General features: G+C 53.2%; 2 protein-coding genes and 1 pseudogene across 3 annotated transcripts in view; all 3 read right to left on the minus strand.

The window, feature by feature from the left end:
- Positions 1-5,050: 5,050 nt before the first annotated feature.
- On the minus strand, positions 5,051-10,684 carry LOC149997121 (small ribosomal subunit protein uS14 pseudogene; annotated as a pseudogene). The gene is made up of 2 exons (XR_016507258.1): positions 8,988-10,684; positions 5,051-5,333 (listed from the first exon to the last, which is right to left on the minus strand). The product of XR_016507258.1 is annotated as a small ribosomal subunit protein uS14 pseudogene (transcript).
- A 2,351-nt stretch (positions 10,685-13,035) lies between these two features.
- SUSD2 (sushi domain containing 2) lies at positions 13,036-20,818 on the minus strand. Its single transcript, XM_090257784.1, has 15 exons — positions 20,688-20,818; positions 18,942-19,149; positions 18,602-18,753; positions 17,943-18,110; positions 17,218-17,392; positions 16,877-17,078; positions 16,577-16,662; positions 16,223-16,491; positions 15,999-16,135; positions 15,740-15,932; positions 14,681-14,929; positions 14,283-14,555; positions 13,978-14,154; positions 13,721-13,823; positions 13,036-13,604 (listed from the first exon to the last, which is right to left on the minus strand). Exons 1-15 carry the CDS (start codon positions 20,761-20,763, stop codon positions 13,580-13,582), a joined length of 2,493 nt encoding a protein of 830 aa, XP_090113910.1. The 5' UTR covers positions 20,764-20,818; the 3' UTR covers positions 13,036-13,579.
- Positions 20,819-24,366: 3,548 nt separating this feature from the next.
- The window catches only part of CABIN1 (calcineurin binding protein 1), a 128,795-nt gene continuing 127,599 nt past the window's right edge, over positions 24,367-25,562 (minus strand). Inside the window, 3 exon segments of the mRNA XM_090292689.1 lie at positions 24,367-24,881; positions 24,984-25,276; positions 25,279-25,296. Of these exon segments, the coding sequence (XP_090148815.1) occupies positions 24,738-24,881; positions 24,984-25,276; positions 25,279-25,296 (455 nt within the window). The 3' untranslated portion in view covers positions 24,367-24,737.

Consider the following 25,562-nt stretch of genomic DNA (forward strand, 5'->3'; position numbering starts at 1 on the left):
CAAGTTCCTTCCTGGTCAGGGTACATACCTATGTTGTGGGTTCAATCCCCTGTCAGTACACGTATGGGAGGTGGCCAGTCGGTGTCTCTCACACTGATGTCTCTCTCTCTCTCTGCCTCCCCACCCCCCACTTTTTCTCTTTCTAAAATCAATAAATATATCCTTGGGTGAGGATTTAAAAAACATTTTTTTTAGAGCATTGTGGGTACACTTGCCTACCTGAGACACCATTCTAGAAAGTTCCACAGGTGAAGTTTGTCCTGCCATTAGGTCTAGAAACCTCTCCTGCCAGTTAAGCTCCCACAGTTGAGGACAAGAAATAAAATACCCACATTCACTTTCTGAAGCCAGAGCAGCACCGACCCCAGGTCTGGCAAAGCAAACAGACCACTTGTGTTTATGAAACTCAGCACAGAATTCCCAAATAAACTATTAACAAAGAGAGTCCAGCAACATGGGAAAAAGAACAAGTCCCATCTAGCCCGGTGGAGGCAGCACCCGCACTGCAAGGAAGGAGGAGAAAATTCACAGGGTGATCCCCACAGAGACTGAAGAGGCATTTGACAAAATTCAACACCCACTCTTGGTTATAAAACAAACAAATAACAACAAAAAACAAACCAAAAAAAAGGCACACAGTGCTATTCCCCTAAATGTGTTAACCTAAAAATAAAAAAGTCAAGGTGAGGGGCAACAAGTGATCCAAAATACAATTGCAATTCTGGGAAGCATTGATTCAGGCAGGAACCCAAACAGTGTTCCAATCAAGAGGTGACAGCACTGGATATTTATGAGAAAGGGAAGGGTAATAATAGAATGTCTGCTTTCCTGTTATCCTTGCACACAATTGTTTGGGATACGAAGCCCAGTCCAAAGGTTATTTTGTCCAGTTTTAACATCCAAAGATTTGAGGCATAAGCTGTGCAAGGCAGCTCTGGAATGGCAGCTCTGACTCCATTTTAAAGTAGCTCCATTTATATTATTTTTTATACATGAATATATCTCAAGACAATAATAACAACATCTGCTGGGCATTGACCCTAGACTGGATGCTATTCTATTGTTTTACATGTATTAACTCAATTCAAATCATTCTCCCTAACGAAGGGGAGCTATAATCATTCCAGTCTTACAGATGACAGTACTGAAGTACTAATGCTTCAAGAGTCATGCAGAATAAATGCCAAAGGTGGACACTGGATAGGCAGGTGGAGAAAAGGAATTGTAATCCCTACTTCACACCATACATATAAAAAGTAACTTGAGATGAGGCCTAAATGAAAAAGTTAAAATAATTGCCTGCACAATTGCTCCAGCATCATTTATTATAAAAACTTTCATTTTCCTCATTGAATTACATCAGTCCTTTTGTAAGAAAAAAATAAACTAAACAAATCCATCAGATCTTAAGACAAATTATAAACATACAGTAGTTAAAACAGCATATGAGTATACCTAAGGCATAACTCAACCACCAACAGCACGAAGTTCACAAAGAGATGCAAGTAAGTATGGGAATTTTGTCTCTGCTAAAGGAACATATCAAATCTGCAGGAAAAGGTGAATGGTTAACAACTGGTATTGGAACAAGTGGGTAGCCATCTCGGGAAAATAATAGCCTGAGATCCTTATCTTTTTATTTATACCAAAATAAATTTCAATTGGAACAAAGATTTAAGAGTTAAAAATGAACCCACATACCTATCATATGAAAACAGGGGAATGTTTTATTTATATTCTTAGAGTGAGGAAGTCTATTTTAGGCATGACATAAAATCAAGAGGCCGTAAAAGAAAAACATGGATAAATGTGAACACATAAAAATTAAAATTTTTGATGTGGAACATATCTTAAAAGACTAAAGAAAAAGGTGGGGGAAATGGTTTCAATAAGTAATATGATATGGGGCTCGCTTTTTAAATATTTAATATCAAAGACCAAATATGTATTAGAAAGATGGACAGGAAGATGACTCAGACCACAGAGAGCTACAAATGGCTGTTTCAACATGCAAAATAGTTGCTCAACTTCACTCATAAATAAGTGTTGCCAATTAAAACAAAAATGAGATCCCACAGAAACAAAAGAACTCTAGGCCCAGAAGGCATAGCATCCTTGGTGAGTTCTTCAGAAGACTTATGAAAGAAAAAAACACCAGTCTTACACAAATTCTTCCACTGAACAGAAAACAGGAAGCATTGCCCAACTTTTTATTTTTTTAAGGATTTTATTTATTTGTTTGTTTGTTTATAGAGAGAGAGGAAGTGAGGGAGTAAGAGAGGGAGAGAAATATCAATCAGTTTCCTCTCATATGCACCCCAACTGGGTACTGAATCCGCAGCTCAGGCATGTGTCCTGACTGGGAATGGACGCTCAACCAACTGAGCCACCCCAGTCAGGGCTCATTGCCCAACTTTTAAAATGAGACCAGCATAATCTTGAGAAGAAAACTCAACAAAGATATTTTATAAAGGAACAGTAAGGGGTGATTTCATTTATGCACAGAAATGAAAATTCTGAAATAAAATATAAGCAAATCAAATGGGATATATAAAAAAGAAAATTCTTCACCACCAATTTGGGTTTCTTCTGTGAATGCAAGATTGAATGACCATTTGAAAATCAAGCAAAGTAATTCACCATGTCAATACACTAACAGAATAAAGAAGAAAAATCATTGACCATCTCAGTAAATACAGAAAAGCATTTGAATTTTTTTACTTATTGATTTTAGAAAGAGAGGGGAAAGAGCAGGAAGAGAGAGAGACATTGATTTATCATTCCATTGATTGGTGCATTCATTTGTTGATTCTTATATATGTCCTGATCAGGGATCAAACCTGAAACCTCGGCATATTGGGATGATGCTCTAACCAAGCAAGTTACACATCCAGGGCCCAGAAAAGCACTCAATAAAATTTCCTAACTTTTACTCACAATAAAAGCTCTCAGTGGATTTCCAGGGCCAAGATGGAGGCGTAGACAGACACACTGCATCTCACCCTCCACAACTAACAAGGAATACAACTACCTCAAAACTAGGAACAACCAGAAGTTCCAGAAAATCAAACTGCATGGAAGTCCAGCAAACAAAGATATGAAGAAGAAATACTCAATCAGACAGGTAGGAGGGGTGGAACTGGAGTGGAGAGGACGCAGTGTGGTGGCAGCAGCGTCGGCAGCAGCGGCGGGCCGGCAGAAAGCACAGTCAAACGTTTAAAAGTCAGGAGGGACACCTGGGGAGCATTTCCAGCTCCTCACCGGACCTAGCAGCTCACGGTCCCAGCACCGGGGAAAATCAAGCCTCATTGCTTCCGACTGTGCAGACTAGTGGGGGTTGGGGCAGAGGAAGAAACTGCCAGTCTCTCAACAGAGTCTGCTTGTTTAAAGAGCCCCCACAGGCCACAGACACACCCATTCTGGGAACAATGGCCAGGGCAGCAGCTGGAGGGCGCCAGTTCGGTGCAGAAGTGGGATAGGTGCCTGGAAAAGGGGCGAGTGGTAGACAGGCAGCATTGTTCCCTCTTGGACCCCTCCCCCACATACAGCGCCACAATGTGGTGAAACGGGTCGCCCTGTACCGATAAATACCTAAGGCTCTGTCCGTTACAACGTAACAGGTGCGACAGCTCTAGCTAAGACACAGAGGCAAACACAGGAGCCTGGCAGAATGAGGAGACAGAGAAGCATGGCCCCAAAGAGGGTATGAACCAAGGTTCCATTGGAAGAACTAAGCGATGAGGAGATAGCCAACCTCACAGATGAGGAGTTAGACAACCTAACAGACACAGAATTCAAAAGCTCTCAGTGGAAGGTGACTGACTTTGGGTGGTGAACACACAATATAATATACAGATGATGTATTATAAAATGGTACACTTGAAACCTATGTAATAACCACTGTTGTTAACGGCAATGTCATCTCTTGGTTCTTGATTTTGGCAAAGAAAGAATTCAGAGCCAAGAACTTGGTGTGCTCTCCTTCCTGGGAGCATGCCCACACCTTTCTTCCCTCTCAGGTGTACATTTCCTAATTTCTAAGAGTCCTCACAAGATTTGCAACCAGGTGAGCAAAAGGCAGCAGCAGCTTGTCCCAGGCTAAACCCCTGCACCTGTCTCCAAGGCTCCCTTTTCTCTGACTTCTAAAGAGCCAAAGCAGCCCCACCTAGGCTCTCCTACAGCTTCTTCTATCCTGAGCCCTTCATTGTTTCACTGTCCCCGACTTTAATAAACTTACTTCCAAAATCACCTAGTCTCATGATGTGAAATCTTTCCTGCACAAAGTCAAGAACCCACACACTTCAGGCTGGCCCGAGGGAGACCCACTCCAGGCCCAGTTACTATCTGGTAACAACCATACTATCCCACCAAAAGGGTGATCATCGATGCATCCTATTACTTGATTTATGAACAAAATGGGGAAATGTGAACCAAGAAAAAAAAAGGATTCTATGGAAAGTAACCTACCAGGGTGGTCTGATCATAAGTCCTTAGCTGGGCAGTTCATGGTGAGTAGTTATGCTCAGAGTATGTAAGGTCTTTAGTAAAAGGTTTGTCTTTGCCTTAAACAAGCTTTATCCACTGCTTCTATGCCTCCAGGTTAAGGGATCTTTGAAATAAATTGTAACCACACTCAAGAGAGCATGTAATTTTGTTAACTGTTCTGTAATCTAATCCTCACCTTGTTTTTTTCCACCTTCATGTAATCTTCCTTATCCTCCTTAAATTCTAATGTATAAAAAAGCTATAAAACGTACTTCTGGAGCATTTGAGATTTTGCTTCCTGGCATATGTCATCAGTTTGGGCTCATACTATAAAAATCCCCTACAGGCCCTGGCCAGGTAGGTAAGCTGGTCAGAGTGTCATCTCAATACACAAGGTTGCAGGGTTTTTTGTTGTTGTTGTTTTTATTTTTTTATTTTTTTGGTTTTTACCAGAGTGAAGCGCGAATACTTTATATAACCAGGAAGAAATACACCACAATATTAAAGCTGAGTCCACTGAGAATAGAAATTTTTAAAAAGGAAAGTTCTACAATCACGTGCCTATCCCATTCACATTGAAACTCTCATAATTTAACTTCTAAATTTTATTCTATGTACGAAGAGCTAGCCATCCTGCAGTAAGTTAGATGTGGCAAATGCCCCATTCACGGAAGTTCCCTTAGTCCAGCTTAAGGAAGCCTGTGTCCTCTGTGTGCTGACGGAAACACTGGTGGGCCATATGGAGGCTGCGCTGGTTTGAGCAGAGGCGGCAAGGACAAGAGCGCTGGCCCAGGTTCCTCAGATGGCTCCAGTAGAGCTGCTGGTGACCCATTTTGCTCTCTCTGATGCTACGAGGCAAAAGGAGGTTGCAGATTTGGTTCTCAGTCAGGTCACATCCAAGAATCAACCAATGATGCATGAATCAGTGGAACAACAAATTGGTGTTTCTCTCTCTCTCTCTCTCTCTCTCTCTCTCTCTCTCTCTCTCTCTCTCTCTCTCCTGCCTTCCCCCATCTCCTCTCTCTCTTAAATCAATTTTAAAAGATCCTCAGAGCTAAAACCTCTAGCAGAAGAGGAAGTTCATTTAGCAAGCAAAACAAAAGTGCACTAAAAGAAAGATGAAGTGAGCCGCTCAGACAGCTGCCTTGGGCTTTTAGAAATAAAATCACAGAGGCAGAAGTGAGGCAGCTGGGCTATGAGCACTCAGGAAACAAGTTACAGAGGAAAAGGAAGGGCTCTTGGGGACAGGTTCAGGCGGTTACCCAGGACGAGCTGCCACTGCCTACTGCTCCCCCGGATGCAAGTCTCGTAGGGACCCTTAGAGCTCAGGTGAAAGAGAGCAGAGATACACTCCTGAAGACAGGAGGCACAAGTGTGCTCCAGAGAGAGGCCGTGCACTGGGTCCTCTGTCTTAGGGTTTTCAGGGATTTTCTAAAGGCAGGAATTTTAGGGGACTTTTCAGCGGAGGATCTTAATAGAATATTCATCCACTTTCCAGGTGTGCCTTTAACATGCTGATTCACCAAAATGAGCATATAGGGTAAGAGTCATGGTCTCTACAGATTGGTTGGCACTAGGGTAGGAGGTCATTGGCCATTGCACCTTGTCCCGTTGCCAGGCGTGGCATCCTTCATCTGGTTTTGCTGCTTTTCTGGGCCTGGAGCTGAGACACTTCTGAGGCCTAGATGTTATCTCTAGTTTGATCAGAAGTTGTCTCTGGTCAACAGACCTGAAACTTTGTTCCGAGGATTATTTGATGCTGAACAGAATCTCATTGTCCTGAGGGCTTAATGATGAAGGGAGTGGCCCTGCCAGGGAGGAGGGGCAGGTGAGTCAGGTGCTGGATGAGGCTGGTTTGAATCAGCTGTCTCAGTTTCCCCATTCCATTTACCAAGGACTTTTCCTAGCTTCTTACTATCCTGCCTCAATGACAACCCAATAAGTTCAATAAAAATTTTTAAAAATTCTCAGTAATTAAAATGGAAAGAAACTTATTTATTCTGGTAAGTTGTGGCCACAAAACCCTATGGTAAAGGTCATATTTCATGGTAAAATATAAAAAACCTCCCTTTTCCAGATGGAGACCAGTTCCTTTTGAGATAAGGAAAACATCAGCTTTGATGATTTCCTTTCAATAGTGTAAGGAAAGTCATTCCCAGTGCAGTAAGGTGAGAACAATAAAAGGTGTAGCTATTGGAAAGGAGGACATACAACTATTGTTATTTGTAGAAATAGGTAAATCTATCAAGATCATTGAAGTCAAAGAAAATATACAAAAATCAATGATAATCTACATACTATCCACAAACAGAAAATACTGATGGGGGACTCAAATGTTGGGAAAATTTTAGTTTTAGGTAACAGCTAATAAGCTTAGTAATCAATGTATGTAAAAAGACTTGTTCAGTAACTGAAGGCATGACCCGCCTTGACTCCAGGAGACCATAAGTAGTTACACCTCTGTGCCGCAGGAGGCCTGAAAGTGATGAAGATGGTATCTGAGTCATTGTTCTCCAGGGAGAGATGACCACCACCCAGGGCACAGATGAAGGAATGCGGCAGCTTTTATCTGATTAACTTTTCCCCTGAATTCCAAACCTCTAACCTACACTTTTCTTCTCCTTATAAAAAAGGTCCGTTTATAATGGAATTTAAGATAGTCTGTTAGGGTACAAACCCACTGTCTTCTCAGATCGCCAACCGTCTGAATAAAGTGCCCATCATGATTCAATCCCTGTCTCTGCTTATTGGGTCTGGTAGTGACAGGCGGCATGAACACCAGCTTTTCTGGTTTTCATACCTTTTTGAATTGAGGTCACTTAGAATAGGAAAAAAGAAAAAATATCAAAGCCCAGAAGTTAAAATAACAAAGGTAAGCAAGACCTCTACACTGAACACTACGAAATATGACTGAAAGAATTTGAAGAAGACCTAAGTAAATGGAGAGTTATACTATGTTCATGGACTAGAAGGCATAATACCGTGAAGATGCCAGTTCTCCCCATATTCATCTATAGATTCAATGCAATCCTAATCAAAATCTTAACAAGTTTTTTTGTGTGTGTGTGTGTGGAAATTGGCAAGCTGATTCTAAAATTCATATGGAAACATCAAGAAGCTAGACACAAGAGAGCATTGACTCTACAGGTCCATCTATGTGAAGTACACAATCTGGCAAAACTAATCTTGGGTGTGAGAAATTAGCGATTGAACAGGAAGGAGGAAGGGGAGAGTGACTGACAGAAAACGGTGTGCAGTGAGACGGGATTAGTACTGGGTGGTGGTTAACTGATTGTGTTTGCTTTGGATTAATTCATGGAACTGTATCCTGAGGCATGTGCTTTCAGGCATACAACTTATGCTATATTTATTTTTATTTTAAAACATTTTTATTGCCAGAAGTTTGTATTCTTTGAGCAATAGCCCCCCTTTCCCTCCACCCCTCCAGCCCCCAGTAGCCACCATTGCCCTCTCTGTTTCTATGAGTTTGGCTCTTTTAGATTCCACATGTAAATGAGATCATAGAGTATTTTTCTTTCTCTGTGACTTATCTCCCTTAGCATAATGGCCCCAGGTCCATCCATATTTTTGCAGGTGGCAAGATATACTTTTTTATCATGGAGGAGAAAATAATTTCTAGTGTATATATAAACCGTATCTTCTCTATCCATTGAAGGCATTTAGATTATTTCCATATCTTAACTATCATGAATAACACTGTAATAAACATGGGAATGCAGATATCTTTTTGATATACTATTTTTATTTCCTTTGGATAAACACCCAGAAGTGGGATTGCTGTATTATATGGTAATTCTATATTTAATTTTTTGAGAACTCTCTATACTGTTTTCATAATGACTAAACCAAGTTACATTCTCACAACTTATACTAAAGAGGTGTCAGAGATACCACAACTGTATTAGTACAGGTTCAATCTGAGAACTAGGACCGCCAATCTAGGAGCTAGTTGACGCTATTGTCTTTGCTCTGACACTAGAACTTGGGGTCCACGTGGCAGGGAGTCAGGAGAGAAGATGGATGTGAAGTGGAGGGAAGGATCCAGAGCTGGTTGGAACCCCAAGTTTGGGCTGGAGCCCAAAACAATAGTCTGAAACACATGTCTCTTCTTGTTGCCAAGGGCAACAAGATTTCGTGCAGAAGCTGTAACCCTTCATCACACACCTGGCCCAGGAGTGTGGGAATCTGAAGGTGGAGGGGGTTGGTGGGGTGGTGGCAGGTGGAGCAGTTACAGGCCTGACCTCTGTCCCTGCAGACCAGCTGGGTCAGCAGCCACGCCACAAGGACTGTGAGCTACAAAAAAGACTGCAGATTCACTTCCACCCCACCCCCCCAATCCTGCATGGGAACCTCTCTTGTGGCCCCTCCTAACCCAAAGCACACAGGGAGGGAATTCTGGTAATTTCATTCAGTCTAGCCAAATTGGCACAGGCCCAACCCCATGTTTTATCTACCTGGCAAAATATTTGAAGGCTCCTTACCCTGACAAGGGCGTGGGAGATCAAGCTCTCGTAGGTTGGTGCTGAGTGTCAATTGGTGCAACTCTAGGAAGGAAGCGCATGTGCTGTTTAACCAGCCAATTCTTTGAATTTCTCCTACAGGTAAACTTGAACTTATTTTCAAAGCACAATAGAGTTTGAAGCAAAAGACTGAGCACAGCTTAATGTCCACAGACTGGGCATTAAGTGCATTGTCTTGTTTCAATTTATTGTTTAGTTTTAATTGTAAAATACATAACATTTATCATCTTAACCATTGTTAACAGTGCAGTTCAGTGGCATTCAGCACATTCACATTGTTGAGCAACCATCACCACCACCCAGCTCCAGAACTTTTCCATCTTGCAAAACCTAAACTCTGTTCCCATTAAGCAGTAACTTCCCATTCCCCTTCTCCAAGTCATTGGCAACCCCCCATTCTATCTCTGTGAATCTGACTGCCCTAGATACCTCGCATATGTGGAACCGTACAGTATTGGTCCTTTTGTGACTGACTTGTTTCACTTAGCACAATGACCTCAAGGTTTATCCACATTATAGCATGTGTCAGAAATTCCTTCCTCTTAAGGCTGAACAATATTCTGTTGTATGGATGGACCACACATTGTTTATCCATCCATCCATGAATAGACACTTGGGTGGCTTCCACCTTTTGGTTATTGTAAATAATGCTGCTATGAACATTGGTGTATCTGTTTGAATTTTTAAAAACCTTACACACACAGTATTTTCAATACTAATGAAAAATGTAAGGCCATCTTTTTGCTTCTCTGACTCTGGCGTACAGTTAGAGCCAAATGCTGTAACAAATAGACCCCAAAATGCATTATGGCTTTAGTCATGAGAGATTTATTTCTTGTCTCTGTAGTACTGGATGGGTAGCCAGTTCAGGGTTGAGGACCCAGGTTGACACAGCTTCCCAAATCGCATTGCCCGCAGCAGGGGAAAGAGGTTGGAGGGCTGTTTGGGGCGGGGGGTGAGGGTGGGGTTCCAGCCAGGCCTGGAAGTGCCTGACCAGTTCTGGTCCCATTGCACTGGTTAGAACACAGTCACATGACTACCCTAACTGCAAGGGAGGCTGGGAGATGTAGTCCGGTGTGCCCCCCAGAAGAGGAGTTTGGGCAGTGTGGGCTTGTGAGCTCCTGAACAGCTGCAGGCATCTACTCAACCCCATTTCCCTAAGTTTTTTTTTTTTTTAATTTTTTTATTTATTTTTAGAGAGAGGGGAAGGGAGGGAGAAAGAGAGAGAGAGAGAAATCAATGTGTGGTTGCCTCTTGCGTTCCCCCAACCGGGGACCTGGCCCACAACCCAGGCATGTGTCCTGACTGGGAACTGAACTGAGCCAGCAACCCTTTGGTTCGCAGGCCGGCACTCAATCCACTGAGCCACACCAGCCAGGGCTGCCTAACAGTTTTTATCTTTTGAAGTTCAGCTGGAGCTGGGCTCCTCCAGGAAGCACCCCTTTAGCTCCCACGCCCTCATTGCACTGCCCTGACTACCTCTCTTCCATGGGCAGCGCTGGGCCCTGAGCCCCATGGCCACTCCGCCATCCAGGGACTTGCAGAAGAAGCCAGCCTGGCTTAGGAGGGGTCCCGCACCTCTGTGTCAGCGGCCCCCACTGTGAACAGCCAACAGGATTCTCTAGAGGGAGGCTAGAGACAGGAAGAGGAGGGGCACTTCCCCCCATCTGAGGCTTGTGGGGCATCTGTGGTGGGGCTACTGCTTCCATGGCTCCTGCTGGGTCCCCATGGGCCTGTGTGGGACCTGAGCCTGGCTGGGTAGCACCTTCCTCTTTTGTCCTTCAGCCCAGGGGTGCTGCTGGGATCCAGTGGCTGTCTCACCAGCTCCCTTTAACTTCCCAGCCCCTACGTTTCCAAGTCCCTGAATCTCTGTCCCCCAAACCCTGCCTGGTACAAGTCCCCCACTTGCCACTGGGTTTTGATGTCATGATTCCCACAGGTTGCACCAGGGAGACCACCTCCTTGAGGTTGGAGTCTCTGCCTTTGATGTCTCCGGGAAGTCTGCGCTGGGTTCTGGGACGTTCTGCCTTCACACAGGCCCCAACAGAACCCCCTGACTCCCTCAGGGCCCCTGGGGAAACCCTGCCAGGTGTTGGGGCTTCCCAGCCCGGCCTGCCCCTGGCTCAGAAAGCGCCCGATGTCTGGCCAGGGCCACAGACAGGCACCTCTTCTCTGGCTGGGGAGGGGCAAGAAGAGCTCCAGGGTCTGTCCAAGAGGCACAGGGTGGGACTAGAGGGCTAAGGGAAGCCATGCTTTACTCTTAGGTTGAATGCCTGAATGCCAGGGCCTGAGGGGGAGGACCCTCGGTTGCCACCCCTGTTCCTCAGACTCAGCTGTGCTTCCTCCTGAGCCTTTGCCCTGCAATTCCATCTCTGAGAACTCCACTGGTCCCTTGAGGCTTGTTATGGGAGCTGTGAAACCGCCCCAAACCTCCTAGGCTCTTATGTGTCTGCTCCCACGTGTCCAGGCTGCCTTGACCATGAAACTGACCTTTTGGCCACTGACAAGTGCCCAGCTGGACTGGCTCAGCAGAGGGATGCACGGGAAACTCAGGTCGGTGGAAGGCCAGTCCTACCTTACCTCATCTGGAGAGGAAAGTACCTGCCCAGCAGCCAAGGGGCTCTCCCTGTGCCCCACCCTGTCCTGAGCTGGAAGACAGAGATGGGGAGAAGCGGGGGTCTGGGCTCATCTTCCTTCCTTTAGTCTTCCGGGCACCATCCCTGGGAGTCCCCCAAACCCCTGTCTCACCTCTGTTCCTTCAAATGTGCCCATCGTGCCTACTCACCCACTTCCAGAAACCCTGCAGACAAGACCTGCCCCTGCCATCCAGCCCCCACATCTGCCTGGAACCCTCCACCAAAGAGGAGGCTGAGGGGGTGGGGAGGTCGGGGCTCCGAGGCCTGGTGGTCAGTGCCAGCTCCATGGACGGCCTAGGGGTGACCTGGGCAACCTCTGAGACTTGAGCTCCTGAGACTGGGGGTGACTTGAAGCCCTCCAGCTGAGAGGAGATGCAGAGGGGGGCCTGCACGAACCTTGGCCGAGGTTGTGACCACAGCTTGCTAGCTCAGCTGCAGGGTTGGGGCTGACTGCCCAGCCCCTGGCCTGGCGGGTCCCGTTGCAGCTTCCACCTTTGCTCGCTGTTCTTACCCTCTGCTTCCCCCATGTGGCTACTCTTGGTGCTGCAGGCCATAGTGAAGAGGGCCTCCGCTCATCCCCTCCCGCCCAGGGCTCTTCATCCTGTGGGCACACTACCCACCTCGCCCCCGCCCTCTCTGACTGAGCTGCCTGCCTGGTCCAGGGAGCACCAACCTGCAGTCCCACCTTCCTCAGTGCTTTCTCTGCCTGACACCTACAATGCAAACCCAACCCTGTCCCGGCCCTCCCATGACCCCCATTAAACCCCCTGGTTACAAAGGCAAACTTTGGGCTCCAATTGCCCTCAAGCCAGCTCCTCGTCTGTTTCCATGCCTGGCCCTGGAAGAGGGGTAGGGGCTCAGACAGGCAGCAGTGGCAGGAGGCCCGTGCTCCGTACTTAGCTTCTGGACACTCCTGGGTGGAGGGCCCAGGGACCCAGAACATGGACCCCAGTTGGAGGACTTGGGCATGCCACCTGCTTCAGGGAAGTGCCTGGGCAGGATGGGGGCCCAGAGCCAGGTTTCTGCAGGATGAAGGGGGAGATGCTGGCACTGGGGAAGGGCATGCTGGCTCCATCTCACCTCCTGGGCACCTAATGTAGCATCCCAAATACCAAGCCCTTCCTCCCTAGCCCACTAAGTGGTCACTTCTCAATCCCACTTCTCAGAGGGAGACAGAAGCCAAGAAGAGACCTGTCCCAGGTAACCTGGCAGTGGATGATGGACCCAGACCCAGGTTGCTCTGGACCCCAAAGGGCAACTGTGGAACTTTCTCGAGGCATAGCATGAGCATCAGGACACAGGGAGGAGCACCACGGGCTTGTTTTCTCTTTGTAAGGCAGGGAGAAGTGTTTCAAGTGACATTCCCAAGAATGACAAGCTTGGAGCTCAGAGGGTAGCTTTGCTTGGGGGTCCTATGGCCTCTCCATGCCCTGGAGTGGGCGCACCTGCAGTCTCGGCTGGGCCCAGGGTCTGGGAATCAAGGCAGCTGGGTGCTGGGCCTCCAGAGTTATGGCACCAGGTCTCAGTATATCAGGGGTCAGGGGCATGGGTATGAGACACCAGATCCGAGGTATCGGCAATTGGGCATCAGATGCTGGAGTAATAGGGCAGGGGAGACAGGGGTTAGAGTTCAAGGGCACGGACTCTTGAGTCTGGAGAATTAGAGGTGCGAGCACTTGGGGACCGGCGCCTTGAGAAGTGTACAGTTAGAGGTCGGGGTCTGGGTCTATGGTGACACAGCAGGGTACTGGGCCTCGAGTCCACAGGCTCAGTTATCAGGTGTCCAGGTCCAGGTGCTAAGGATTCGGGGATTGAAGTACTGGGGTGCCTGTCCTTGGGAGTTTGGGGCTTTCTCCTCAAGGTTGGTCTCTGGTCCCCGAGGGACCCGGTGCACTGCGTCGGCTGAGAGAGCTCCCCTCAGGGCTGTGAAGTCCACGGGGCCCTGCAACAGAGAGGCGGTCTGCAGCAGGCGCGGTGGTCCCACCGGCACCCCCGGGGCCCAGGGTCTGGGCAGCTGTGGAGGGGCAGGACCCTGGGTTCGTGTGGGTGGGGTCTCACCTGTTGTTTTTCCTGCGTCGCAGCAGCACATAGACCAGTGAGACCAGTGCCACCAGTGCCAGGCCTCCAAAGATGATGCTCAGCAGCACAGTGTGGCTCCGTCCTGGAGAGAGGGTGGGAGGTGAGGGCAGCCCAGGGCGTGGAGTGGGGGTGGTGTGGGGACTGGGGTGAGGCATATGGGCAGGGCAAGCAGGTGGGCGGGACCAGGTGAAACTGGGCAGCAGGGGGCCAAGGACAAGTGCTGCAGGCAATCTCACCTGGCCGGCATGTTGGGGTGAGTCCGGACCAGGTGCCATCAGCCTGGCAGACGCTGCTCTCCGCCCCTTCCAGGCTGTAGCCGTTGTTGCAATGGAAGTAGACAGTGGAGCCCACGAGGTACTTGATGTTGTCCTTCAGCCCATTGGAGGGTGGGGCCAGCCAGCCACAGGACACCACTGAGGTAGGGGACAGGGTGCAGATGGCAACCTTAAGCTGCTGGCTGCCTTCTGCAGCCACCTGCCTTGGGGACCCTGTCCCAGTGCAAGGTGCCTGCCCCCTCACCAGCGCCCCCTGCCACCCTCACCAGGCTTCAGACTCTGCACACGATGTTGGTGTAGCTGGTGGGCCACCCGTGTGGCATTGCCCACGCTCAGGCTCCCGGTGGCTGCAACGTCAAAGCTGCAGAAATAGCTGTCCCCACATAATTTGGCTGCCTCGTTGTCCTGGCCGGGGCTGGGGGTGGTGTCCTCGGGGAAGAGGGGTAGGAAGGTGGGATCATGCTTGGGCTCGTACAGGAAGTTTTTGACCAGGAACCAAGAGTCATAGGTGAGCAGGGAGGAGGCGTTCTCCACGGCCCCTGGGGAGACACGCAGCAGGTCTGGCTGTGGAAGAGAGCCTGAGGCCGCCCCCTCACGGCACTGACTACCCCCCCTCCCCCGCCGCCATGTCCCTTCCTCCAGCATGGCTCTTATGGTCACTCACAGTCAGCCCCAAACTGGAACAGCTCCCGGGAACTTGCCGTTGGGGGCAGGAACACCCCGCTGCGCAGGGTGAAGTCATCTGCAGGGTTGTCATTGAGAGTCCCGAGGAGGCCTTGCGTGTGGGTAAAGAACTTCTCAGGCAGCAGGATGGTCACACTCAGGAAGGGACCCTGGACGCTGACCTCCAGGCCAGCCCCCGATGACAACATGATTGTTACGCTGTCCCCAGCAGCCACGGACAGGAACATGCCTGGGCACAGTGAAGTTAGGGTAAGGGTCACCTCCCATGGGCACTGCGTGGTGACCCCAGAGCCCCTGGATGGGTGAGCCTGCACCCTTGGGCTTCAGGGGAAGGGAAGGGTGTCCCCAGGACTGTGACACTCCACCACTCCAGGCCCGCTCTGGTGCCAGGCCCCGTGTTGATCCAGAGAGAATGTCCCCTGTGCCAAGGCCATGCCTGATGGCCCTTGATCCTTGACTGGCAGGCAGCAGCCTCTGCCCTTTCAAGGGGTCCCTGCATTCTCAGTGCTGATAGGCCCGTCTCAGGTCCCCGCCCACTCCACCTGGGAGTCTTTTTATTCATTCAGTTTCCCGAGGCAGACCACCGAGGGAAGGGGGCTGGGCAGGGAGCTTCTGCTCCTTAACCCTCAGGCTGCTTCCCTGAAGCACCACAGCTCCCAGCTCCTCTGGGTTCCAGTGAGGACTCATCCCACCCCTCACACACACCCCGACCCCCGTCCTGGCTTCTCAAGGCTCTGACTAGGGTGTGTCTCGTGGCTCCATGGGTGAGCAGGCTCAAGATCAGAGCAGGTTCTCCAGGCTGGACTTTGCTGTCTGGGGCCTAGAACCATGTCTGCCCGCAGACAGCCACGGGCACACGTCCGCTACGCCAGGCCCCTCCACAGTGGGGTGTGGTGGAGAGGGGCCCACCGCTGCTCTGCAGCAGGCTCTGGGAAGCCTCTGCCTCCTTCCAGGGCCAGTAAGAGGGGTGGAGGCCCTGGTGGAAGGGAAGGGAGTGAGGGCAGCTCTCCAACCTCATCTGGCCGGCGGTCCCACTCACCCTTCAGGTCCATCCAGCTTTGCTCGGCAAAGGTGAGCACCTCCTGGTTCAGCAGCACCTGCAGGACCCCCATCCTGTTGGCCAGCCGGACCTCCACAACATCAGAGTTGCCCTCCTGGACGGCTACGGCAGTCAGCCCTGTGCCTTGGTACTGTGCACCTAGGGTTGTGGGTGCAGAATGGGGTCCACTCGGCTCCAGCCCCCCACCTGGGTGACCCTGAGCCATCCCACGCCCTCGGGGCCTGGCCTTACCCTCGGCCGTTGCCCTGGGCTGGGCCCGAGCCTGCACCTTCAGATTGGTCAGCACCGATTCCAACAGCACATATTCGCCGCGCCCGTTGAATGTGAAGTTGGCACCATCGAAGGTGACAAAGTGGGGGTCCCCGAAAGCAGAGGCTGGGGAGAGTGGGGAATCAGGTGAGCTGCCCTGGACTGGCCTGGCCCTGCCCAGGGCCCCCCGCCCCCACTCTGGCCGGCACTCACCCAGGCGAGGCGGCCGGTACTTGCGGCAGTCACTGGAGGGCCGCCGACTCATGTAGCGGGAGCACTCGGGCGCCCAGAGGCAACAGTGGTAGAAGCTGATGACATCATAGAGCCAGTGGGAGAGGCCGGGCACACGGGGTGGTGTGCGGAATGGGGGTGCGCCCCAGTCGTGGCCGCGGTCAGGGGTGCTGCCGCTGGTGGAGTCGGCTGTCAGGAGCTGCGTGCCGTCTGCCATGTAGCAGCACTGCTGGCCTGAGCCAAACCGGGGGCTGGGGGTACAGACAGGTCAGGCCCGGCGTCGGGGGCCCTGCCCTCAGGCCCCGCCCATGTCCCAGCCACCACCTGGGGTCTCACCTGGCTTGCACAGAGCGCACACAGTGCACGGCCCCAGGGTGGTAGGTGCACACGCTGCCATGCTCGATGTCACAGCCGTAGTCCGTCTGCAGAGCAGCAGGCTTCGGTCACCTGCCCCAGTGTCAGGCTCTCTGTTCCCACCTCCCTGCCTCCCAAGGGCCCTCAGACCCCAGTCTCCCCTCCCAGAGGCCTCTATCTGCCTCCTCTTGTGCTGTTCTGGGTAGGTGCAGCTGTGGCCATGGTGGGGGCCACACTTGCACCCTTGCTTGTTCCTGGGCCCTGACCTGGGCAGGGACTCACATGGAAGCGGCCAGAGTCAGCCCGGGCCTGGGCCAGGGTGCAGGGGCAGTCGGGCAGTTCCGTCAGGAAGTCGGGCAGTTGGTCCTCCAGCTGCTCCCAGGCCAGGCACTGATTGCGGGCCCAGGCAACAGGGTCTGCGAGGAAGTCATCACCCAGGTGCCAGGCCAGCGCGTGCTCGTTGCTCCAGAGTGCTTGCACATCCCTGTGGGGACGCGTGCACAATAAGGCCTGCCTTCCCCGCCTCCGCCCCTGGCTTCCCTGCCTCATCCCCTGGCTTCCCCGTCAGGCATGGTGGACAGCAGACCCCCGACCCCCTGCCCGGGCCCCTGCACGATCCTTACTTCTTCCCGTTGTAGTGTTTGCTGTCCATGATTCTAAGTGCACCTACTTCCCATCTCTGGTAGTTCTGAGGCGCGGGTTTTGGAGTGAAGGTGAAGGAGCCAGAGTTGGTGATGTTTGTGGCCAGGGGGTATAGAAATGACCACTTTGCCATCCATTCATCTGAGTACGGCTTCCCTGAGGGAAAGAAGATGCCAGTCAGCCCTGCAGCTTATCCGAGGACCCAGGGGCAGAGAAGGTGCAGGTGCCAGTCTGGGGTGCTCAGAGAAGTCTGCTAGGTGGACAGATGGGCCCCATAAGAGGACCTTCTCTGTTGCTCCCATAAGGACTCTGGCTCGAGTGACCAGCACCACCTGCTCCCCCTACACTCCAGGGTCACTGTCCCTGCTTGAGGCCAGGCCCAGGGCCACGCTAGCCATCCAGGGACTCAGGGAGGAAGAGGAGGAGGAAGAAAGCAAGACTTTTCTGTTTCCAGGACAAACCTTGTACCCAGGGGCCAAGCACCCATCCATACGTCCTTCTTGAGGGGCCCCAGCCTCCCTGCATGGTTCTCCACTGCCCCTCACGTCCTTGCCAACCCCCCTTCCTTGTACTTCCCTCACTCTAATGCCCCAGGAGTCTCCCCACTCCGGGACTTCCCCGCTGGCATGCCCTTTGTCTCATCTCTGTACGCCCGAAGCGTCTGGTCCAGCCATGTCCCGCAGAGGCAGCCTGCAGAGGGCCTCACCTGTCTCCTCGTAGCCCCACAGCTCGATGGTGACAAACTTGGTTGGCAGAGCCGAGGAGTTCCAGGTCACGGACAGATTACCACTGGTACCAGCAGTGCCATAGTACTGCCAGCGGGTCTCATTCATCAGCTGGCTCTTCTCTGTCTCCGACACTTTGCTGGGGTGCACTGGGCAGGGAGAGGTAAGGTGAGGGAAGACCTGGGACTCAGAGGGTCTAAGAGAGGGGGCCTTGGAGCTCTGACAGCTGTGGGGGCCTCCCCAAGACAAAGTATGACAGTCCCATTGGAGCCATGATGTCCTCCAGACCCTCATGGTGGTGGGAAAGGACAGAGGCTGGGAGAGCAGGTCCCTGTCCCCCACTGCTCGGCCCAGCTGAGGAGGCAGGTGCTCTCCCACTTGCTGGGGGACCCCTGCAGCCCCCTCTCCCTCTGGGCTAAGACTCCTGTCTAGATACCACAGAGCGGGAAAAGGAGCTGCAGTAATCGAAACCCCTGTGGTTGGGCGGGCCTCTCAATGGACTGGTTCAGCCAGAGTGGCAGGACCTGGTGAGTGGGCCAGATGTGCATAGATTATTGCTGGGGAAAGTCCCCATGGGGTGCCAGGGCCTAGAGAGAGTAGAGCCTGGTGCCCAGGCCTGGACCAGCAAGGTGGGGCTCACCAGCCAGCCAGGTGCCTGAGCGAGGGAAGGAGCGGCCATTGTCCATGGAGATAGTGAAGGGGATGCGGCCGGTCTCATATAGCAAGGGCGACACACAGTGCACACGTCCGAGGGAGTCCACGTGGCCCAGGGTCTGGATACTGTCCTTAAACCTGTGGAGGGTAGAGGTGGCAGGAGAAGCTGGGCAAGGGGTGGGGGGCTGACCTTCTCCAAGGCCTGGGCCCCTGACATTGCTGGGGAGCCCATTCAGCCAGCTCTCCCTGTCTTTGGTCCTCAGGGCTCCACCCAACCAGCTGGGGGGGTCTGGGCCCCCAGCATGCACGGCCCCTCGGGCTCCCACCTGCAGATCACGTTGTTGGTGCGGCTCGGCCAGCGGAGGTGCTGCACCACGAAGTCCTTGCCACCCATCATGGAGCCTGAGTAGGGTTTGATCTCCAGGCAGAAGTCCCGCAAGTCTGAGCAGCAGTTCCCCAGACCGGAGCAGGTCGGATGGCAAGAGCACAGCCCGCCCAGGTCCCCACAGCGTTGGGAGCAGCTCTCCTGGGCACCTGCAGAAGAGGGCCCTCAGCGCCTGTCCCCAGTGGGCGCCAGGCTGGTCTCCCCATGTCTGTTTCCCAGAACTTATTAGAGAGAAGCACACCCAGACAGTGAGGCCAGGGATTGTACTGACCACCACGTGGACACGTGCAAACCCGAGGGCCTGTGGGCTGGGTCATTCTTAGTGTAGTTCATCTAGCAGTTCCCCTGAATGACTAGCTAGAATGAGAGGAGAGAAGGGACGTACCTCCAGACATACAACTCTGCAGTGTCAGGAGGAACCCTCAGCCTCCAAGTCTGCAGCTGATAGCATCCTCAGATGGCCACAGATGCCTGAGCCCTGACATGGCCCGGGGACCTATCTCCACTACCTGAGAATCTGTGGACCCACAGCCTGGAAGAGGACCCGCAGCCTGGAAGAGGACTCCAGGGCTCACATGTATGGGGTCTAAATATGTAGCTATTACGAGTCTCACTGAAGGCCAGGTAGGGACAGGTGTTTGAGCTGAGCTGGCCCATCTCTGCAGGGCAGTGCTGACTCACTGATTGTGGCCCCAAAGGGAGCCCCACCCTCTGAGGAGAAGGCAAGGGGTATGTTCCTCCTCTTAGGGGAGAGGGCATTTCCAGCAGAAGGTCCAGCATGGCCAGGACAGGGGAGTGGTCTGGCAGGGGGCTGTGGACTGAGGTCCCAGGCCTTTCCTCCAGCTGTAGGGACTCATGGCAGGGCCACATTGCAGGGAATTGGTCCCTTGAGCAGGCAGGGTTGGGCAGGATGGAGGGTGGAGACTAGGGTGGGGTGCAGGCACTGAGGCTGGGATCACAGGTGCCACCTGGCCCTTCCCTGACATCGCCTAAAGGGAACCAGTCAGGGCCAGGCCCGGGCCTGAGCCATCCTGGTGGCTCCACCTCACCCATCTGGGCACTCAAGAGCATCAATAAATATTTATTGACTGAGGATGTGATGGCTCAAGGAGGTGGGGGAGGGGGCTTTGTGATGCCAGTGAGTTAAGTGGCAGGAGGGTGGTGGCACTTCCCTGTTAGGGAGATAGGGACCGTAGGAGACAGGGAAGACTGTGACCTTTGGCCTTGCCCCATAGTGGGTTGGGGGAGCAGAGTTCTTGCTCTGAAGTGTGGCTCTTCTGCTAGACTTTCTGGGGTTCGGCTCCACCCTGACAAGGCCACATCCTGCCTCTGGCCAGACAGGGGGCCAATGGGACTGGGATTTCCTCCATGGGCAAGCATACCCTCCATCAGGGTTTGGGGTACAGGCCAAGGGCTCTTTTGAGTCTGCCACTGCCTAGCCGCTTCCCTCCCAGGCAGCCAATACCTCCCGGCTTCTAGCAGGTTTAGGGGGATCTCTGCCCAGAAACCCCACCCCAACCAGCTAGGTGGCCCCTTGACCCTGGATCCCAATTTCTTCCCACAGCCCCCAGTACAGCCACAGCTGGCCCGACAGATGGTCAGATGGCCAGAGGGGTGTCTGCCCCTGGCCTGGCTGCAACAGACAGATGGACAGACAGGGAGACAGAAGGGCAGGGTGAGGACCTACCTGCTGCAGGCCAGGACCCTGGGCCGGGGGCTGCCGCCAGCAGCAGCAGGGCCCACGGCAGGAGGAGCGGCTTCATTGTGTGGCCTGTGTTTGCAGCTGGCTGCGCAGCAGTAGCTGGGAGGTGCTGCCAGCTCACTCCCAGAGCCTGGCCCCGCCCTTCTCGAGTTTAGCACCAACGCCCCGCCCCTGCCCCTTGCTGGGTCCCCTCTCAAAGTCCACAGGTGTCCGTGTGGGCCAGCAGGGCCCAACCTGCCCCATTAACACATTCTTAGCCACCCAGCCTAGAACTTGGTGGGGAGGGGGGCCCAAGCCACCAGACTTCTGGCACTAGAGGAGGAGCCGGATGTCCCAAGGCAGCGGCTCTGACGGATGGATCCCAGCCTTGCCCCAGAGCTGGGTGGCCAGGGCGAGGCTCTGGAAAGGGACTGAGCTTCAAAGTGGGTAAGGCTGATGGGGGACTCAAAAGAAGGAAAAATCTTAGTTTCGAGCAATAGCTAATACGCTTAGTAATCAATGTACGTGAAAAACTGTTGTTTCAGGAACTGGAGGTATGACCCACCTTGACTCCAGGAGACCATAAGCAGTTCTGCCTTTGTGCCTCTGGAGGCCTGCAGGCAATCAAGACGGTCTCTGAGTCATTGTTCTCCACAGAGATGACCACTGCCCAGGACACAGAAAAAAAATGCTACAGCTTTTATCTGATTAACTTTTCCCCTGAATTCCAAACCCCTTGCCTACTACACTTTTCTTCTTCTTATAAAAAGGGTCCGTTTATAATGGAACTTAAGACAGTCTGTTAGGGTACGAACCCACCGTCTTCTCAGATCATTGACCCACTGAATAAAGCGCCAGTAAAGATTCAATCCCTGTCTCTGCTTATTGGGTCTGGTAGTGACAGGGAGCAGGAGCGCAGGCTTTTCTGCATTCTAGGCGAGGCTGTATTTGCAATCCCAGGATTCCAGTCTCTGGGATCTTCTGCCAGAGATGTTTCATCTCTAGTACTCACTTTCCCTGTAGGGAGGTGTGTGGGCACTGAAGGAGGGCCCCTGGGGAGTAAGGGCGGGTGGGCGGGAGTTGTCAAGTCCTTTGGAGGGAGGTGGTGAATGTGAGGGAAGAGCCAAGGGTGGGGAACTAAGACCAGAACCCTGTGTTCTAGACTCCAGAGAGAAGCCGCCCAGTCCCACCCCCCGTGCTGTCACTCAAGGAGTTTGCATAACCTCTCCTGTGTTCCCGTCCTTCTCATTGTGTAAGTAGGGACACTGAGGCCCAGAAGAGAGGGTTGGGACCAAAGTCCCTGGGAGAGGCAGCAGTAGGAAGCCCCTGGCCACTTATGAAAGCCCCGAAGCCATGTGGGTGGGGAGGGTCCAGGCCTAGAACTCACTTGGGCCCTGTCACTTGGGTCCTGTCACGTGTGCTGGGTCTCCAGACAGCCAGGTGGCCCTCTCCCCAGGGGCATCTTCTCAAGGTATCCAAAAGAGACACATCCCTGACCTCCCAGAGAGCTGAAGCTAGCCTGGGGCATGAGCTTAGGCTATCCAGCTGTGTGCTGCTTCAGCTTCTGGGGTCTGGCCCCCCTGTTGCCTGGGCACTGCCCCCTCTGGAATGGTGGAAATGCCTGCAGTCGCTCCTGAGAGGTGGCACCTCTTGTAGGGAAGCTATGCCGGGGAGCTGGGAACACAACTCCCAACTTGGTTGCTGGGTGCTCCGGGTACCTCTTGTAGGCACGAGGCAGATGAGTAAGAAGCTAGGAAAATTCCTTGGCAAGTAGAGGGTAAACTGAGTCAGACAGACCCCCTGGTCGTGCAATTTTGACACCTCTGACCTCTCCTCCCTAGAAATAATATCCAGGCCTGTTACTTCAGCTCCAGGCCCAGAAAAGCCACAAAACCAGGTGGGCGAGGCCAGGACCAGCTGCAGTAACTAATGACCCCCCTTCCCTGTCACCGACCAATCAGTGGAGACTGTGACCCTACAAGGTTACATCTGGAAAACCTAATGAATATTCTATGGAAATTCTCCCCTAAACTCCTATCCTTAAATAAATAAATAAATAAAGGACCCAGCACAGGAATGCAAGAACTTTCCAGGGAGCATGAGCTGGCCTTTCTCTGCCCCCCTTGTCCCCCACAGGCATGCATCTCCTGACCTCCAAAGGTCCCCACGAGACTTTCAACCAGGGGAGCAATGGATGGGCAGTGGCAGCTCGTCCAGGGCTAACCCCTCTGAATCTGTCCCCAGGACCACCCTTTCCCCCAACTCTCCAATGAGCCAAAGCAGCCCCGCCCCACCTGGGCTCTCCTGTTGCTTCCTCTGTCCTAAGCCCTTCCTTGTTTCATTGTCAAAATTAATTGCCAACTTTAAAAAACATACCCTCAAAATCACCTCAACTCGCGTTGTGAAATCTTTCCTGCACAAAGTCAAGAACCCACACATTCCCAGCTGGGCAGAGGCAGGTCCCCTTTCTACTAACAGGCAGTGGGTGTGGGCCCCGGGGCCCTGGGGGTTCCCTCCGTCACAGGCTAGGGAGAAAGATGGTGCGAGTGCTGGTGGGGCGGGCTGAGGTGTCCTGCTGCCAGGAGAGACCCTGGGAGAGGCTAGGTTGTTCCTGGGAGGCGGCCTGCGGACCAGGAGAAAGGAAGGTAGCTGTCCATTTCCTCTTTCTGGCCTGCAGCCTGGGCGCTCTGGCTGTAGGTACCCAAGAGCAGGATGGAAGAGGTCGAGGAGATGCTGGGAGTGCGGTGGGGGGCCTCCACACCCCTGGCTCTGCAGGGTGGAGGTGGGAGATGGTCAGCTGAGTACCTGCTGGCCCCTCGGCCCCAGGCAGCCTTGAGAAGGGCCAGAACACAGGTTCAGGGAGGACCCACCCGAGGCTGCTGTGCCTTGGGGTCCCTGTGGTGGCTCTGCCAGGCCTGGGCTGGGGGCACAAGGTACCCAGCCGTTGAGGGGCAGAGAGCATCAAGGAGGGTCTCAATCTCCATCCTGGACAGAGCTTTTCATGGGAGGCCTAGGGGCAGAGCCAGCGCAGAGCTGTGGGGGCAGCTAGGGCCCCAGTGGGTTGACTGTGGAGAAGGGCTGGTTGGGGCTCCTTAAACCCAGGCCTTCCCAAAACAGATGGGCCTGAGGCCTGAGAGGGCAGGGCCAGCACTGCGGGCTAGCCGAGCACACTGCTGTCCCCAGTGGACCCCACTCTTGTATCCTGCATTGAACCCACAACTTACGTGGCTGGTCCTGTTAGAGGGTAAGTGTAGTGGAAGGTAAACATCCTTGCTTTCGGCCCCCATTGCCCCCTCCCCCCAGCTCCCCCTTCCTGATACAAACCCTGCCCCTCAGGACTTCCCAGGATCTCCAACACATTGGGGTGCAAGCCAGCTCCTCAGCACAGCCTGGACCCTACCTGCCCCCTGCAACCTCCCCCATCCTCATTCGAGAGGGACTAGCCCTCATACCTCTGTGTCCTTCAGGGGATGCTCCTGACACCCCTTCCAGCTCTGGCTCGTCTCACCCAGAAGGATTGGCGCCACTTGGCTCCTGGGCCTGTGCTTACTTCCTCCCAACTGCTCCCTGGGGTACCTGAGGGCTGCCCCCAGACCTATGGGAAGAGGAGCCCAGAAACTCTGGACAACAATTGGCTGGGGGAGGCCCCGGGAGCGGGCGGGGTAGTGAACAAAGAGGCAAAAAGAACTGTTCCATCTTTATTAAAAAAGAAACCAAAAAAGGGGGTGGGGTGAGCCCGACCCTAAGTGACCCCTCCACTGTGACACAGGCTGCGCCTGGCTTGTCCGGCTTGCCCGGGCACCGAGGTGTGGACGGCCTCCTGGGCTGGGCTGGGCTTGGGCACATTTACAGTCAACACTTCATAGAAAAGGACGCCGGCCTGTGCCAACTTCGACCAATCCGTCCGTTTTCACGTGGCTCGGCTCAGCCTCCTCTGGGCCCCGCTCGGTGGGGACAGCTCCCGACCCAAGCAGGCAGGAAGCTGCCCCGTAGGAGGGAGGCTGGGCAGCTGGGGGGCTTTCTGGGCCCCGGGGCGTGGCTGGGGGCTCTGGCCCCTCAGATGTCCATGTAGTCGTCCTCCTCATCCGTGTCGCTCTCCAGCGAGGATTCCTGGCTTGATGTCTCCAAGACCTCCAGGGCCGGCTGGCACAGGCTCTCCTTCCTCACATTGGCAGCCGACTGGGCAGACAGGATAGCCGACTGCAGGCCGGGCAGGGCACTGGTCAGGGTGGCCTGGCCCGGCCCCAGGCCCCCTGTAGCCCAAGCCCCCATCCATGCCCCCTGCCCAGCACCCTGGGTCACCTTCAGCTTCTGCTTGGTTTCCTCGGAGATGCTGCCTTTGGGCGAGAGCAGGGTCGGGGTAGGTGGTGTGACGGTGATCTCAGGGGGGAACTTGGTGGCAGCTGAGGGGATGACCAGCTTTGGCATGTTGGATAGGAGGCGAGACTTGGCCCGGCTGGGCTCTGCCTTGCCCAGGGGGCCCTCGGGTAGCTGTGGACTCCCACTGCTGGGCACCTTGGAGCTGGCAACTGTGGGGTGGACCATGGGCTCTGAGCCTGGCTCACAGTCTCCTAAGCCCACCTGCCCCTCCCCAACTTGGGCCTCAGTTTCCCCTCTGGAAGATGGGGGCCCCAAGAATGCCTCCTCTGCCTCCATCAGTCCATGGGTGCATTCTCTTGGCCTTTCTGCCCGAGCTGGCTGGCAGACCGAGGTGCCCTGTCTCTCTCTGCCTCCCTGAGCACTGGGCTCTGGCTCCAGGCTGTGAGCTGTGGGGACTGGGACATCCTCAGGAGCACAGTGCACTCTGGGAGCCCAAGGCTGGGGACAAGGGCAACGTCCCCTGAGCCTTCCCAGGGATTTCATAGGCCCTCCGGGCGCTGT

Source organism: Furipterus horrens, unplaced genomic scaffold, assembly GCF_987537825.1.
Source record: "Furipterus horrens unplaced genomic scaffold, mFurHor1.1.pri manual_scaffold_11, whole genome shotgun sequence".
Taxonomy (NCBI): Eukaryota; Metazoa; Chordata; class Mammalia; order Chiroptera; family Furipteridae; genus Furipterus; species Furipterus horrens.

Excerpts from the sequence above, each read along its gene's own strand:
- SUSD2 (XM_090257784.1), bottom strand. The coding sequence starts at position 20,763 with ATGAAGCCGCTCCTCCTGCCGTGGGCCCTGCTGCTGCTGGCGGCAGCC. Across the intron at positions 19,150-20,687 it reads AGGGTCCTGGCCTGCAGCAG|GTGCCCAGGAGAGCTGCTCC; the intron begins GTAGGTCCTCAC and ends CCTCTTCTGCAG. Across the intron at positions 14,556-14,680 it reads GTTCCAGTTTGGGGCTGACT|GGGCCGTGGAGAACGCCTCC; the intron begins GTGAGTGACCAT and ends GTGTCTCCCCAG.